Raw genomic sequence first — 17,080 nt, forward strand, 5'->3', positions numbered from 1 at the left:
GACTATTTCCAGCGACTATTCTGACAATACTTGTAAACTCACCTTACCAGCAAGTTCATCATCTGTACTCCATTATCACTCTGTGTTATCCATGATGTTACATAAGACTGAAGGTAACATCTGCTACATTTACTGTACTTAGAGATTTCACTGTGTTATCTGTGCTTTTACATGGGACTGCAGGTTAGACCTCTTTCCCACCACCATATGCGTTTTTATCCTCGACGCATCATTGGCAAAAATTGCGTGAATGAAGAATAGCCACAATACAGTCCCGATCTAAATGAGTGTTTTCTCGTCCATTCACACAGGCAGCTGCGGCATATCGGCAAAAATATATGCTGCTGCGCGGAAATGCCTCGGCCAGCAGAAGTCCTCGGAATTACTATTAATGCTTTAATAGAGGCATCTGTCTTCATTTCCCAGCGTTGGACGCAGCTAAACTCCCTCCCCCTCCCATAGAAGTGTATGTCAGCAAAAGATAGGGCAAGACCTATCTTTTCAAGCACCGTATAAAATCAGTCGCCGTTTTCGGTCACCGATGTCCTATTATTCTTGGCGCGATGTTTTTAAGCACCTAAAAATCGCTCATCTGAATGGATACATTGGAATCCAATGTTTCAGATAGTTGTAATTTTTTGACGTGGCTACATTAGCCACGTATATACGCCCGTGTGAATAAAGCCTGAGGATGCTTGTATATACACAGATGATGAGTAGAGATGAGCGAGCACGCTCGGATAAGTCAGTTACTCGAGTGAGCCTCGCTCTTCTCGAGTAAATGCATTCTTGTCCGAGCGTGCTCGGGGGGGGGGGGGGGGGGCGGCGGGGGATAGCGGGGGAGAGAGTGAGAGAGATCTCTCTCTCCCCCCCCCGCTACCCTCCGCCGCCCCCTGCTCACCCCCGCCACCCCCGAGCATGCTCAGACAAGAATGAAGAGTGAGGCTTGCTCGAGTAACTGACTTATCTGAGCGTGCTCGCTCATCTCTTATGATGAGCGTTTATATTCCGGAAGGAGTGCTGCCCACAATCAGGATTTTTGCAGCGCCACAAACTATTCGATCAACTGACAAAGAAGCATCTGCTCATTTGTTGGCTGATCACTACCCTATCGTTCACAATCATTGCCACGTCTTTAAGACCCTGAACACCCATTAGACTATCTGTATTCAGGGAGTTATTACTGTAGTGATACACAGGATTCCGACATGGGAGTTGGTTATTACAAGAGTGATGCAACTGCAAAAAGTTGAATGGCAAATTTAGCTCTGCTACATCTGATTCTGGTGCTAAGGATTTAACCGCCAATTCTTCAATGGGCTGAGCTGTGGCCAGAGTTCTCTTTCCTCTGATTATAACGCTTGTGATAAGGGCACAATGATATCAGCGTGCCAATGCATATAATAATGAGTCACTGCTGCAACGCTGGACACTTTAGTTAGACTCTAAAGAGTGCTGCCCACTCCTGACCCAACCATCTCCAGAAAGGCAACGACTGGGACAGGACATGACACTGGCTCAGCTATCACATACCCCGGGGGGACATCCGGCACTCATCCTCTTACACAATGCAGATTCCATTGCTGGGAAATGTCCTGCGACTCTCTAACTTCAGTGTCAGGTCTAATCGCTGCAGAGGAAGAAAAAGCCTCGAAATTCTGCCAGTGCAAGAACATTGAGCATGGAGAGGGAGGGAGAGAACAGCTGCTCCTCAACAGATGATGTAGTTTGCTGGCTCTTTAAACCCTGCCGGCTATGGAGAGAGGGAGGCAGAGTATATGTGTTATAATAAGTGAAGGCAAGTCCAATGAGTCTTCCCAGCACCTCCCAGAAAAGAAAAAAAAAGTATGGGACAGGGATGTATATAAAGCAATCCAAGAAGTTGATGCTGCATGTGAGCTGACAGGTAGCACAGCAGAGAGAGGCAAGGACAAAGAGCAGCCTGAACATCTGCACCCCTGCCTCAGGTCCTGGTGGACGTGCACCACTGGCTGAACTTCAATTAATGCTCTTTTACACTCATTGGGTTTCGGATTTTGGCAGCTCTGGATCCATGGATTCCTGATCTGCTCTTTCCCCTTTAAGTAGATTTTATTCCGGCTTTTGGGCTCTTGGTGAATGAGTCACGGTCACCATGCACACACATCTGGCTGTCACCTCGCTGCTTGCTCTGGATTTGCTTTTTATAGGCACTTCTCTGTGCTCCTCAATGGACGGGGTCCTCGTCACCCCTAAAAGGCTGGATCCTGATATAAATGGAAGACACTATTTTAAGGAAGGCAATATACAGACTAAAGACACGGGAGTCATTTTCCAGATCTCTGCTTTCCAAGAGGATTTCTATCTGAATCTGAGCCCTGATTCTCAGTTTATTGCACCGGCTTTTTCCATGCATTTGCCTGGCGCTCTCCCCAAACCTTCACCAAGCATCAGACACTGTTTCTACTCCGGAGATGTCAATTCTGACCGGGATTCCTTTGCAGCGTTGAGCCTCTGTGGAGGACTTCAGGGGGCTTTTGGCTACCAAGGTGTGGAATATTTCATCAGGCCTTTGAAAAACAGCACTTTGAACCAGTTGTTAGATGGTCAGCAGGAGCTGCACCTGCTGCAGAGAAGGAGAGCACTTTTTCGGTCATCGGACATCACATCCAGGTGTGGGGTCAGCTCCGCATTGAACTCTGGCATTATGGAAGCACTACAGAGATACAAGGGTTCCAAGCACCATAAAAACAATGTCAATGGCACCCGGACTAGGGGTGGCCACCGCTCAAGACGCTTTGCTTCTATCAGCAGATACGTGGAGACATTGATTGTGGCTGATGAGTCCATGCTCAAGTTCCATGGAGATGACTTACAGCACTATCTACTCACCTTAATGGCCACAGCAGCCCGGTTATACCGTCACCCCAGCATCCAGAACCCCATCCACATCGCAGTGGTAAAGTTCATGGTTCTGACTGATGATGGAAAGGGTCCAAAAGTGACCACCAATGCAGCCATGACTCTGAGGAGCTTCTGTGCCTGGCAGAGGAAATGGAACAAAGTGAGTGACAAGCACCCTGAGTATTGGGATACGGCCATTCTCTTCACCAAGCAGGTGAGTGCTGATGAGGTGTGAATGTAATGTATGCACCATGAGTACCTGTGGGTGCATTGTGTGCAGGATGGGATATGGTACCATGTGGATGTGTGCAACTATCAGAAGTTAGGCCTTTTGCAGACTTAAAGTGATCCTCTGGTTCTGAACAAACAAAAATGGCTGCATTGCTTCTTTGACCACCTGATGAACACTGTGCACTAGTATGTATCATTAGTCTAAGACTCTACATGCTGCTTTGATTGGCCAGTGCTGACGAAACCGGTCAGACCAGTAAGTAGTGTCCTAGACTATTGATACATACTAATGAACAATGTTCATCAGGTAGTCAGAAAAGCCATCTTTGTCTTTGACCGGATGGTTGCTTTAATCCCAACACATTGCATTGAAAAGTGAAGCCCCAGTTTTCAGCTACTTTGAAGACTCTACAAGAGAATTATGAGTAGTTCTCTCCCTGTACAGGTAGGAATTATTCTGATCATATATCTTGGCTGGTACCACAATCAGTCTTTTCTTCTGTATCAGCTTCATTAGTAACTGTCCTATTGTATGACTTCAGCTACTTCTTGCACAACTTGCCACCTCCCCACCCCTGATGTTACTCTCTTGTTGATATTTCATCTTGTTGTCTTGCTGCAGTTAGATAAAAATCTCATTATAATTGGATCCACATGCAACGGTCTTACAATTCTTCCCCGTCAGCAGTATACAGGAGCCAGGTACAGCAGCCTCTATTCTGTAGATGTTACAACATGTTCATAGGCACTGCTACAGTTGTCATATCAGGCTGAGGATAACATTTCATTGGACGATTACTCATCATTTTATGGTTCTCCAAGTCAGAGCTTCACTTCTACACAAGACATTAGTTTGCAGAGTAGCACAGGGATTTGCAGAAGTTTGAAGTCTGAGTTAAGAGCTGGCAAGAACTAAAGAACTGGACTGAACAATGTAAAAATCTTAACTCGGGATTTAGCACTTATGAGAATAATTGTCATTATTATATATTAAATGGTAAAACATTGGAAAAAACTGGTGGTGAAAACAATATTGGGTGTTACTATTTTTTTTTTAAAGGGTTTGCCAAAATTGACTGTTATCACCTATCTATAAGATAAGTGATCAGTTGGGATCTTATCTCTGAGACTCCACCGATCCTTCTCATCACTGCCGGCATGCTGCACCCTCACAGGGACGTGGAGATTGAATGGAGTGGTGGTCACACATTTAGTGCTGCTCCATTCCTTTCAATGGGGCTGACGGAAATATCAAAGTTGAAGCTTTAAACTATCTCTAATAGTCCCACTGAAAATGAATGGAGCTGCAGCGCACATGTATGACACTCATTCCATTCAATCTTCTCCTCACTGCTTGAAGTGCAACGAGCCCACAGTGAGCAGGTGTGGTGGACACAGGACCTCAGTTCTCAAGATCTGTGGAGTCTCAGCGATGAGACCTCCATAAATCAGACTTTTATCAGCTATCCAATGGATAGGTGATACAATTTGATTTTGGTACAACCCTTTTAACTGAACTGCAGCACACAGTGTCAGGAAGCTGCTGTAAGGGCAAATAATATCACGGGATGCATCCAAACCTCTCTAGATGTGCACAATGAGAATGATAGTCTTACTTCTACATAAATTGTCAGACCACACTTAGTTCTGTGGGTTAGACTGATTAGTCAATTGAACAAATGTAATTTTGATAATGGAAATGAGTTATTGATCAAGTAATTTACACTAATTGCTATCTTGGGTACTGCGACATTTCGGCCACTCGCATTGCGGCCAAAATTGCATGAATGAGAGGCAGCTCGACCAAGTCACGACTGCATCTCCCATTTTCTTGCCCATCCAGACGCCCGGGCTGCGGCGTGTGTATGCCGCAGCCGGAATCCCGGGGGGAAATAGTTCACCTCTGCTAAACTCCCTTTACACCCCCTCTGCTACCAGCAGCTCCCATTGGCTAATTGCAGGTAAAAGATAGGTCAAGTCCTACCTTTTCCACCTCATAAACGCGACCGCCGGAATCGGCACCGTATGTGCTATTTTTTTACAGACGATTTTACATGCCGCAATATCGCCCATCTGAATGAATGCAATGGAATCCGATGCTTCAGATGGTTGCGATTTTCAGCCAGTGTTTTATCGCGGCAAAATCGCCGCCATAAAACACTTGTGTGAAAAAGGCCTTAGGCCCCCTTAACATCAGTGTATGCGTATTTGTGCGTGCCTGAGCGCTGCGTATTTGTGGAATGAACAAGGCTTTTTTGTGTGCATCTGCTTATTTTGCTGTACTTTTTGCACCCACAAGGCATGTTTATTTGCGTGAACCAAAAAAATATGCACTGATTGAAATGGCTAATTAGTCTAAGGAGTTCCAGATGTATGAAACACTACGTAATTGTGCAGGAAAAAGAAACACATCCCCTAGCGTATTGTGCGCACATTTGCACATCCCTTATTGACTTCTATGGGATTTTGCGCAGGAAAATAGAGCATGCTGCACGACTAAAATGCACAGGAAAAATCCGTGCTTGTGAATGGACCCATTGAAATTAATTTCTTTTATTCTATGTGAATTGCATGTGTAAATTGTGGAGGAGCTGGGGATTCAAATACAATGCTACCTTAATGGCTTATTCACATAAGCGTATATTGGCCGCCGTTTTTACAGCTGGTCGATATACCCTACAATCTGATGCATTGGATTCCAATGGAACTATCTTTGTGTCTAGAATACATCGACCACTCCTATGGGCGCCAATGACAGCAGCCGGAGAAGGGAGGTGGGAGGGAGTTTAGCAGCGTGACTACTTAACTCCCTCCCCCTTCTCTCCTCCTCTCTCTTCCCCTACGGCTGTTTGCAATGGGAGGGAATGGGGGTGCGGAAAAGGGGTGGGGAGGGGGCAGGTGCTTAGCTCTGTGCCCATCCCACCCACTTCCATTGCAAACAGCCAGAGGGAAGGAGAGAGTAGGTAAGCCGGCAACAGGGAGGGAAGGGGAGGCAACGGCATTGAGGCCTCGGCGTATATGCGCAAGGCCTGTGCCCTCTGAAATGTTAGATTTGTGCGCCCATTCACGCGTTTTTACAGTGCCGGTGGGCACACGTAAAAATGTTTACACTCATGGGAAAGAGCCCTAAGCAGAACAGAGACAGGTACGTATATATCTCAGTGCTGTAACTATAAGGGATTCCCCACCAACATGAGATCTACAGAAACATTGCAAGATCATAAAATAAAGCAGCAAAATCTGTGATGGGTCTCCTTTAAGGCTCATAGATGGCTCTAATATGCAGACATTTGTATTCTCCACGGTGAGTAAACATTTACAAATGAGAAATTCTCAGGTTGGAAAGTTAAGATAAAATTGGGTACAACCAGCGACCAAATATAACCCAACTGATGGAATAAGCTACAGGATTGGTCGTTTAATGCCTATAGATGCATCGTAAGTCTGCAGCTATTAGTTGATTTAAGGCTCACTCATGTGGGAGTATGTGTCTGTGTATTATGCAGAACACACCAAATCTGCATGTAAAATGTGTATTTGCTGCGTTTATTAAATCCCCATAGCTCATATTGGTATATATTGTGCGCCAAAATAGGACATGCTGCATTTTTTTATATGCACAATGCACATGTGAAAGCAACCCAGGTGTGAGTGGCCCAATAGAAATCAATGAGCTTTTAGCACTGCATATAATGTACATGAGAAATACACGGGCCACATACACCCGTGCGACTGAGCCGTTGGGATCCGCTAAAATGGCTGTTCTTTGCTGAGATGTTGGAGAAAGTTTCCATCGCGGATTTAGCAAATTGTTTATCTTGGCCGGTCCTGAGATATATAAACTCCTCATAAAACCGAGATAAGAATGGCCTGTGGTGAAACGTGCTACAGAAAACTCATGACTGAAGGGTCAGATCAGAACGTGGACCCAAATATGATGTAGATTCTGCTGGAAACTGCTGCTATCTAGTCAAGTGTGCGGAAACTGGGAACTTTACAATACTTCAGAGACAAGACCCAACTTATAGCCATCCTCAGATCTGTGATGTAACCACAGCATGTAATACTGATTCAGCGCTGGAATACTGGCGTCCTCACCCATAAGCACTGCTCTAATTATCCATCTGTCCAATGGGGTGAACACCAAAAATCAAAACCCTCAAGGAACTGATCTTCCCAAGTTGTCCTCTTGTGTATTACATTTTTTTAACTACTCACCTGCTTATGAGTTATTTAGTCCTCCTACTCGGGTAACTGACACTGAGCAATGCCCACATGGGCGTAAGCACATTTTGGCCACGCAAATAAGCCGCATAAAAATACACATAAAATCACATTCTTTGTGTATATACGCAGATTTTCAGTGTATGTTGTGCGCATTTACACACGTCCATTGATGTGAATGCCCTCTTATGGTGCGCAAATGCACACCAAGGTAGGTCACGCTACTTATTGCTTCACACGATCGCACATCGCGTGAAAAAGTATGCTTATGTGGAGGAACCCGTTAAAATCAATGGGTTTTACTCACCGTGTACTACGCCCGCAGGGCTTAACATCCAGAGTTCTAGAAAGCCTCAGTCGCATGTAAAGTGTTACTATATGTAGCATTATATCCCCTTAGCCATCTCCTATCTATTGCATGTGTGTCAGACGTCACCGTGGTTTTGTCATGGCGCCAAACGATTGCTGGTACAAGTCCAGGGTGATGTCACTACGTTAGCAATATGATGCATCGGGTAGCATATGCGCAGTGTCATTCTCCACTGGACACCAAGGGAATAACCTTTTCTTGTTAAAGCAGTGATAGGCTGGCTGGGTTGTCTTTCAGCGAAGTTGACCAATTAGTTTCAATGTGAGGGTATTTAAACCAGCCCCTTGATGCAAGGGATGCTGGTTATACGTCCTGTGTACCCTGGCCATCACGTTATGCCAGTGTGTTCTGTGCTATCGTACTCAGAGGGCAGTAGTTCTGTTAGAATTCAGTGGATTAATATTTAGTGCTAGGTGTCTCCGGTACACCTTGGAATGGTTCTTGGCTTCTCTCCCAGAGTGGGGTCACCCTTTTCTAGTTGGGTGCTCCACTTGAGGAGCCGTTCCAGTTCAGCTGGTTTTGGAAATTTGGGTTGACATTTTCACAGTTCTTTGCTGCAATTTGCTAAAGCCATCTTCGACCATAAAGATTTAGGTTACATTCCCACAAGTTTGACTGTGTTACATTCCCAGCAGTTTGACTGTGTTCCGATGCAGAATATTTCAGGATCGGTAATTTTAACTAGTTGTACCACACCAGAAGGGTTTGTTCTTCCATTCATCACAGGAAAACACAGAAGAAAGTGAATCAACATTATTAGGTGATATGTGATATTTAACAAACTCCTGTGATTATCTGTCACATCTGTGGCTGTGATTCCCAGGGGTGGCTGGGGGTGCAAAACCACAATGATCAACCTTAAATGTGTTCCAGTGAAATAGCAGTTATTGTGTATCTCTCAGAACAGCTGTAAAATTCCAAATACCAGAGGATCAAAACATCTACAATATAATGGATTTTTCATTAAAAAGTAGCATTGGCTGTGATGGTTTCTCACAGCTGGCGGAGTCCAGCCTTAAATACTGGATTAAATCTGGGTGCCTCGCCTCCAGCCCTATCATCTGCGTCCTGCTGGATGTAATGTTTCCCAGAGAACAGTTCCAGAGTTCAAGGAGTTCAGGCAGCGTAGTTCTTGTTACCTTTCTTTTCTCTTGTCCTTGTTTGCCCTCCTGTCCAGATAAATCTTTGCACTGAGGAATAAGGACAAGTCAGCTCATTTCCTCTCTTTCTTTACATTCTCCTTACAGAGAGCAGCTTATTTTGCAGTCCTCCTGCTTCCCTGAGATTTCCATACGCCAGCAATCATTAGTAGGTGGAAGCCACGTGCACTGCTGGACTTTGTAATTCTTGTTATATTGAAGCCATGGTGATAATTTACTATTTAGTCTAAACTGATTGAAATCTGCAACAATGTATCGGATGTGATGTTTTATTGACTGCTCATTCTTGTGGCTCCTGTTGTAGTGTTTATCAACAGGCATTCAGTAATGTCCTGTGTGCAGCAATGCAGGTGTCTAGCTGAGGTCTATGATTGCAACAATGTCCTAAAGGGAAATGTTCAGCTCAGAGCAAGTAGTTCTGAATTGACTGGTGTGGATAATCTCATTTCACCTATTAGGTTCCAAGATAATGAGATGAAATGGGGGTTTCCTACTATTTGAAACCCAGACAATATGCTATCACCAAGTTAGGTGGCCACTCCTGTAATTGTTCATATTCTGTACGGAAAAGGAAACATTACCAGTGTGTATTCAAGTATTAATCACTAATTCACAGTTTTTATCCGGAATTAATCTCCATTCAGTGACTAAATTACAGCCTGTATTAGGGCGCATTCACACGAACGTATATCGGCTTGGTTTTCACGCCGAGCCAATATACGTCCTCCTCATCTGCGGGGGGGGGGGGATGGAAGAGCCAGGAGCAGGAACTGAGCTTCCGCCCCCTCTCTGCCTCCTCTCCGCCCCTCTGCACTATTTGCAATGGGGAGAGGCGGGACGGGGCGGGGCGGGGGCGGGAGCTCAGTTCCTGCTCCTGGCTCTTCCATCCTCCCCCCCCCCTGCAGATTAGGACGACGTATATCGGCTCGGCGTGAAATCCGAGCCGATATACGTTCGTGGGAGTGCAGCCTTAAACTGTACAGCTCCATTCATTATTCATTGAGTCTGTGAGTATATACATTGCTTCACTTATTCTGTACTAATCCTGAATGATTTCAATGGGATACCTTGCATCGCACTACATTCAAAAGCAATACGTTGCATTACAGGTCCCATTAAATACAATGGATGACGCGTTACGAGTAGAGATGAGCGAGCGTACACGCTAAGGCAAATTATTCGAGCGAGTATTGCCATTTTCTCTCTCTCTCCCTCCCTCTCTCCCATGCTCACTCCCGCAACTCACCGCTCACCCCCGCTGGCCCCCGAATCTTTTGGGCGAGCGGGCATATACTCGAAAATGGCAATACTTGCTCGAGTTATTTGCCTTAGGGCGCATTCAGACGACCATATAGTGGCTGGGTTTTCATGGCTAGCCTATATACGGCGTCTCTCTCTGCAGGGGGAGGAGGCTGGAAGAGCCGGGAGCAGTGCTCTGAGCTCCCGCCCCCTCTCTGCCTCCTCTCCACCCCCTCTCTGCCCCTCTGCACTATTTGCAATGAGAGGAGGTGGAACAGGGGCGGGGCTAAGTTCTGGGAATTAGTGCTGCCCCGTCCTGCCTCTCCTCATTGAAAATAGTGCAGGGGGGGTGGAGAGGAGGCAGAGAGGGGGGGGGGGGGGGAGCTCAGAGCACTGCTCCCGGCTCTTCCAGCCTCCTCCCCCTGCAGAGAGAGATGCCCTATATCGGCTGGGCGTGAAAACCCAGCCACTATATGGTCGTCTGAATGCGCCCTTAGCGAGTACGCTCACTCATCTCTAGTTATGAGGAACACGAAAAGATAGAGCATGCAGCGATTTCTTCTTTTCCCGCACTGTGATCAGGCGTGGGAAAACATGGCTCGTGAATATGACTCCATTCAAAAGAATGGGGTTCATATTCGTGCGTCTTGCAATGCACAAATCTTGCGCAGGTTTCTTGGCCACGTGAAAACGGCCTAAAGAGGAAAAATAAACCAACAGAAAGAAATATCAAAACGAGCGAATAATAACCATAAGGCTGGCTCAGACGGCCGTAGGCAGCGCCGCACTAATCGCAGTACAATGCTCCCATTGATTTCAATGGGGCCTTGTGGATCTGCGTTCGAACGCTGCGAATTTCAAGTGCTGTCTGTTCTGTTTTTGCACGTTTTAGTGTTTTTTTTAACGCACCCCATCACGATGATAAGGTGTGTTAAAAAGCCTTGTCAAACACGCTATGACATGCTTTTAAAAATGGTGCTCGAAATCGCTGTAGAATGCTGCGATTTTAAATGACGTTCTCTGTTTGCATGTGTGAGAGTGGCCTGATGGGATAAAGGTCTTGTAAAAGTTAAGTTAAGCCATCCAGACCTTGTGACTTCTTGAGCTGAAGCCCATTGATCACCAGTCTTACTTTCTCTATTATAACAGTCCCCGCCAAAACTTTAAGAAGGGGGATCTCCTAGCTTACGAACAGTCTTGTTACAATTTAGTTCCTTCCTCCCCAAGAGATGTGAGTAGAAGAATTTGACTGTCTCCAAGATCCCTGATCTGGATCTTTTTAATGATCCTATACTATCCACCTGTATCTTGTTACAATCTTACAATCCACTGTCATCTTAAGACTTTATTCCCATGAGCGTATATACACCGCATTTTCACGCCCAGGCGCATATACGGTACCTTTGTGAAGCATTGGTTTCCAATACAGCTGTTCACACAGGCAAATAAACGGCGTGTAAATATGCCGGCAGCATGAAAAATAAAACATATATGCGTCCGGCGCGTATACGCTCAGCCAAAACATAATTCTGTAACTATGTTTTGGCCAATAAACGCCGATGGTTCTAGCAAGCTAGAAATCACCGATGATTGTTATCAGCGCCGCACACTGATTTTCTCAGTGGGCGGGGCTGATAGTATTCTTTAATTAGCTACTTAGAGTTATGCAAAGATGATCGCTCAAAACTGTCAATGAAACTGTCATTTGAGCAATTTTTGAGCAATTATCTTTCAGTGTAAATGGGCCTTTACAGTTTCTGCAGGGGTCAGGCGAGCAGTGGTTCCTGAAGTTCCTCTCAAAGATCAAAGGTGTGTGCCTATCATAATGACATCTCCAAATCCTTATATAGAAAGCTTTACAGTCCCATTTGGTTTGGGGTCAGGAGAAGTTAATGAGTCAGAGCTGTTGTCCCTTTATGAGAACGCCTAAGACCAGGCATCTTCCCATTTCTAATTTAATCACTCATCTGTATTCAACTTACGCAGTCTGATAATGGAGTTCCACCCTGCTATACGGCTTAGCTGCAAACAACCAATAGAACATCTTCTACTTCCACTCCTGTTTTGCCTTACATACATGGCTGCCAAATCTGGCAGCCTAGTGTCTTGCAAAAGTAAAATGTCAGCTAAGAAAAAGGGTGATTGGAGCAGATGGATTTGATGTGAGGAACAATAGATAACCTAAAACAACATATCTCGTCTGCAGTAGAATCGATAATCGAGGATGTGCAGGGATGCATCTGGGCAGAACTGGACTATTGACTTGACATCTTCTGTGTCACCAATGTCATCCACATCAAACGTCTGGGAGGTGCATTTAAAACTTGAAAAGCTCTTCTATCTTTTTATGTCATTCTCTCCTCTGTATGTCAATTGATGTATTAATAAATTAGATTAAAATGTTTCTGCACCATTCTCTTTGAATCACCCTGTATGTGGCAGGGACAGTTCTATCTTCAGTGGTGCCATCCTAAGCCCATATAGCATTGATAACACTGTCCACTGACCCGGCCACATCTCGCACGCTGCTTCTATGGGGTTAGACATTTGTTTATCTGCTCCTTAGAACAACAAGTTTTTATCATGTTACATTCTCCAGGAATATACGGATTCCAGGACAATGAGCATTTCCCAAACACTACTGAACTTGAGTCCATTTTCTATTGTGGGATGTGATGTCGTTGTCCTGAGAATTGGCAATTTACCACAAAAAAAATCACCAGAAAGTAGAAATACAGTGAAACCTGACTTGCGAGCAGGCTCTCTCCCGAATTTTTGCTCTGATTTAAGAGCAAAAACTTGGGTTAAGAGCCTTGCTCTCAATGGGGCCGCTGCTGCTGCCGGTAGCTTCATTGAAAGCAATGGCCTGCCGGCAACCCCTGCAGTGATTTTCGGGGAAGGGCTTCCCTGAAAATGTTCCCCAGCTGTAGTAAAAAATATATACTCACCTGTCCACCGGGGCTCAGGTGTGTCTAGCCACCACTTGTTTTTCATGCATTTTTAATCCCCGCCTGCTGAAAAGCTTCAGAGCAGTGCTGGGAGAACAAGCGGCGGCTAGACGCGCCTGAGCCCCGGCAGACAGGTGAGTATATATTTTTTTAATTATTTTACTACAGCTATATATAGCTTATATTTAAAGCCCTTCCCCAAAAATCACTGCAGGGGTGTCGGCGTCCTATTGCTTTCAATGGGGCAACGCCATCCCCATTGAAATCAGTGGGAGAGCTTCATGATACGGAACGGATTAATGGATTTTCTATTAATTTCAATGGGGAAAATTGATTTGACTTACAAGTGTTTTGGGTTAAGAACTCAGCCACGGAATGAATTAAACTCTTAACCCAAGGCACCAGTGTTTTCTGTTCTGAATGTATGGGTCTTTTATACAGGAAACAGTCACAGACGCACTACCACTGTAGTGCCTGCAGGGTTTTATCTAGTCAAGACACCCTCTTCTTGAATCTCTGCAGTAGCTGCAGCTGGGCATAGTGTTGAGTAGACCAAAACAATCAAACCTATTTTGGGTCAAACTTTGCTAAGTTTGGTTTGGCATGAACCCGAACCTCAAGTGGTTCAACTCAGCTGAATCTGCTAAAAGAAGAAGGAAAAAGAAGAAGAGGGAAAATGAAGATGGAAAAAAGAGAAGGAAAAAGATGAAAAAATAAGAAGGGAAAAAAAAGGAAAACTTTTTCCTTTTTAATTTTTTTCATTAACTTTGCCTTAAAAACAGCTAAAACGTATTTAGATACACTGCTAGGGGACCTAAAAGTGGCATACAGGGCTTTTACGCCTCTTCGGCCCTATTCATACGAAGGTACGCAGCTATTGTAGCCGCGTTAAATATGTTTGCAATGTATTCATTCAGATGAGTGATTTTTAGCACGTCAGCGACCAAAAACGGCGAATGACTTTATGCAGTACGTGAAAAGATAGGTGTTGCCATATCTTTTGCTAACATACGCTGAAAGCTCCCATAGACTTCTATGGAAGCTGAAAAAAAGGGAGGAGTAAGGCATTTATCTGTGTCCATTGCAGGGAAAGGAAGACAGATGGCTCTATTTAAGCATTAGCAGTCATTCTGAAGATTACTGCTGACCAAGGGATTTCTGCGCAGCTGCATATTTTTTTCCGCCGATACACCCCAGCCACCATGAAGAATTGATGAAAAAAACGCTAATTTAGATCAGGACGTAATCACTGCTATTCTTCATTTATTAGATATTTAGCCACAGTCAGCTGAGCGTAAAAAGGCATATGGTTGTGAGAAGGAGGCCTTAGGCCTCATGTCCACGGGCAAAATAACAATTATAATCCGCAGCAGATCACCCGCACGCGGATCCGCATCCCATAGGGATGCATTGAGCACCAGCGGGTAGATAAATACCCGCGGATGGTCAATAAAAGTGAATAAAAAAAAATCTGGAGCATGAAAAAAAATGGACATGCTCCATTTAGGTGCGTGTCTCCCGCGCGGACGGCTCCCGCAGGCTTCTATTACGGCATATGGAAGCCGTCCGGATCTGCGGGAAATCTAAAATCAGAATAAATTCATCTGCTCCGGAAGCTCTGGATCTTCCCTTCTTCGCGGCTTGATCTTCTCTCCGTCGTGGCCGGATCTTCTTTCTTCGGGCTGGTGGATGTGCCCGGCGCATGTGCACGGCACGCAGCCGGCGTGCCAAACACATCTGCCGGGCCGAAGAAAGAAGATCTGACCGCGACGGAGAGAAGATCAAGCTGCGAAGAAAGGAAGATCCAGAGCGTGCGGAGAGGTGAGTAATTGTTATTTTCAGCCCTCATGTCCGCGGGGCAGGAGGGACACGCTACGGATTCTCCATGGGGGCCTGATTTTCCCTGTGAACATGAGGCCTTAGACAGTGTTATACACCAGTTTCAGGGGTATTGGTGAAGTTTCTGTTCAGTTCGAACTAATTAGGACCAAACTGAACTTTTTGCCGAAATTCATTGAAGCAGCCCAACCGAACTTTTATAAAGTTTGCTCAGCACTCCTCATGGACTTACAATGCAGGCGTTTACTGGCACAGTAGAGCTAGTTTTCTACTGTGCAAGAGGGTGATTGCCACATCTGTGCATTACAGGGCATATCCAATTATAGCATCTCTCCTGTTATTACATGTATGATTGTTGTGCCGACATGCCACTGATCAGAGAATGGTGCAGAGCTGGAATTACAGTGGGAATACAACCAACTATCCTATTAAGAGTCCTGTCCTTTGTAGCCTGCTATCATAAAACCTCTGTACTGAGTGGGGATCATGATGAGGGGTTAGACCAGGTAAATGCGCTTAGACATGACGGCACCTAGATCGTGGTGCAGCATTGAGTAGCTGTACATGTTCTTGGCCTTCTCTCAAGTGCAGGATCAGTCAGGCAGGTGAAACAATAGATACTCCGTTTTAGCACCCTGCCATGCCAGTCACTGTGCCAACCACTAATGGCAGTGCACACAAATATAAATATATGTTTGTGAAGGAGGGACTGATGTCGTGCATTGCTGGATATAAGTTTAGTTACTCGAGTTGCTTACGCTTTGAGCGATAATCGCTGTGTCTAAACGCAGACATAATCCTCCAGAGATAACACTTAGAACTGAAACCAAAAAGTTTAATCTTGGTTTCCTCAAACCAAGAAATCTTTTTTCCTCGTGGTCGTAGGTCACTCTCACACAAGCGCTTTTAATCGTGATTACCACGGCATTTTGAACATCGTGGTAATCGCAGTATAACACTCCCATTGTTTCAATGGGGCCTTGCAGACATGCTTGAATGCTGCGCTTTCTAATGCTGCAATTTTTGAGCCTAGTCTGCTCTGTTTTTCCACGTTTGGCAAACCTCATCACTCATCACAATGGTGGGGTGCGCTAAATCCCACTGTTAGCTGCAGAAGCGGCCGAAAATGTAAGTAAAATCGCAGAAAACTCCATGATTGAAATTGCAGCGCTTTGCCTAGCGCTTGTGGGAGAGCGGCCTTAGAGTCCTTTAGGTGCTTTTTGGCAAACTTTATGTGGGCTTTTATGCATCTTTTACTGAGGAGGCTTCTTTCTAGTCACTCTGCCATATAGCCTAGATTGGTGGAGTGCTGCACTGATGGTTGACCTTATGGAAGTTTCTCCCTTCTGCACACAGGATCTTTGGAGTCCAGCCAGAGTGACCATTGGGTTCTTGGTCACCTCTCTTACCATGGACTTTCTCCCCCCCCCCCCGATTTACTTAGCTTAGTGGGTCGGCCAGCGCTAGAAGAGTTCTGGTAGTTCCAAACCTCTTCCATGTAATAATCATGGAGGCCGCTGTGCTCTTGGGAACTATCAGCGCAGCAGAAACTTTTTATAGCATTCTGCAGATCTGTGTCACCACACAGTCCTGTCTCTGAGCTCTACAGGCAGTTCTTTCCTGCTCATTGTTTAAGGCCCATTAAGACACAACACATCACAAGATGATTGCTAAAAATTCGCTCAAATGACAGTTTGAGTGACAGTTTTGAGCATTCACTTTGCGTAAGTGTGTAAATGAAGGCTCACGCTGTATGCAGAAGACAAGAGGGGCCGCTATCTTCTGCATAAAGCTGTTGTCTTCTCGCAGCGTTCAGCTGGTATACAGCTGAGTGCTCTGAGTGGGGTATGCAAAACACAGCTGGACTGCTTGTCTTCTTCATACTCCTGCTGTGTTCACGGAGTGCACAGCTGGTATACAGCTGAGCGCTCTGAGCGGGGTATGCAGAAGACAAGCAGGGCCACTTGTCTTCTGTAGACAGCTGTTGTCTTCTCGCAACGTTCAGCTGGTATACAGCTGAGTGCTCTGAGTGGGGTATGCAAAACACAGCTGGACTGCTTGTCTTCTTCATACTCCTGCTGTGTTCACGGAGTGCACAGCTGGTATACAGCTGAGCGCTCTGAGCGGGGTATGCAGAAGACAAGCAGGGCCACTTGTCTTCTGTAGACAGCTGTTGTCTTCTCGCA

At 45.4% G+C, this 17,080-nt stretch overlaps 1 protein-coding gene across 1 annotated transcript in view; it reads left to right on the top strand.

Annotated features, from left to right (window-relative positions):
* The first annotated feature begins 1,534 nt into the window (after positions 1-1,534).
* ADAMTS15 (ADAM metallopeptidase with thrombospondin type 1 motif 15) overlaps positions 1,535-17,080 on the top strand; it is a 53,454-nt gene continuing 37,908 nt past the window's right edge. Inside the window, exon 1 of the mRNA XM_066607012.1 lies at positions 1,535-3,097. Coding sequence (XP_066463109.1) covers positions 2,135-3,097 — 963 coding nt within the window. The 5' untranslated portion in view covers positions 1,535-2,134. The remainder of the gene's footprint in view (positions 3,098-17,080) is intronic.

Source organism: Eleutherodactylus coqui, chromosome 6 (assembly GCF_035609145.1).
Source record: "Eleutherodactylus coqui strain aEleCoq1 chromosome 6, aEleCoq1.hap1, whole genome shotgun sequence".
NCBI classification, from domain to species: Eukaryota; Metazoa; Chordata; class Amphibia; order Anura; family Eleutherodactylidae; genus Eleutherodactylus; species Eleutherodactylus coqui.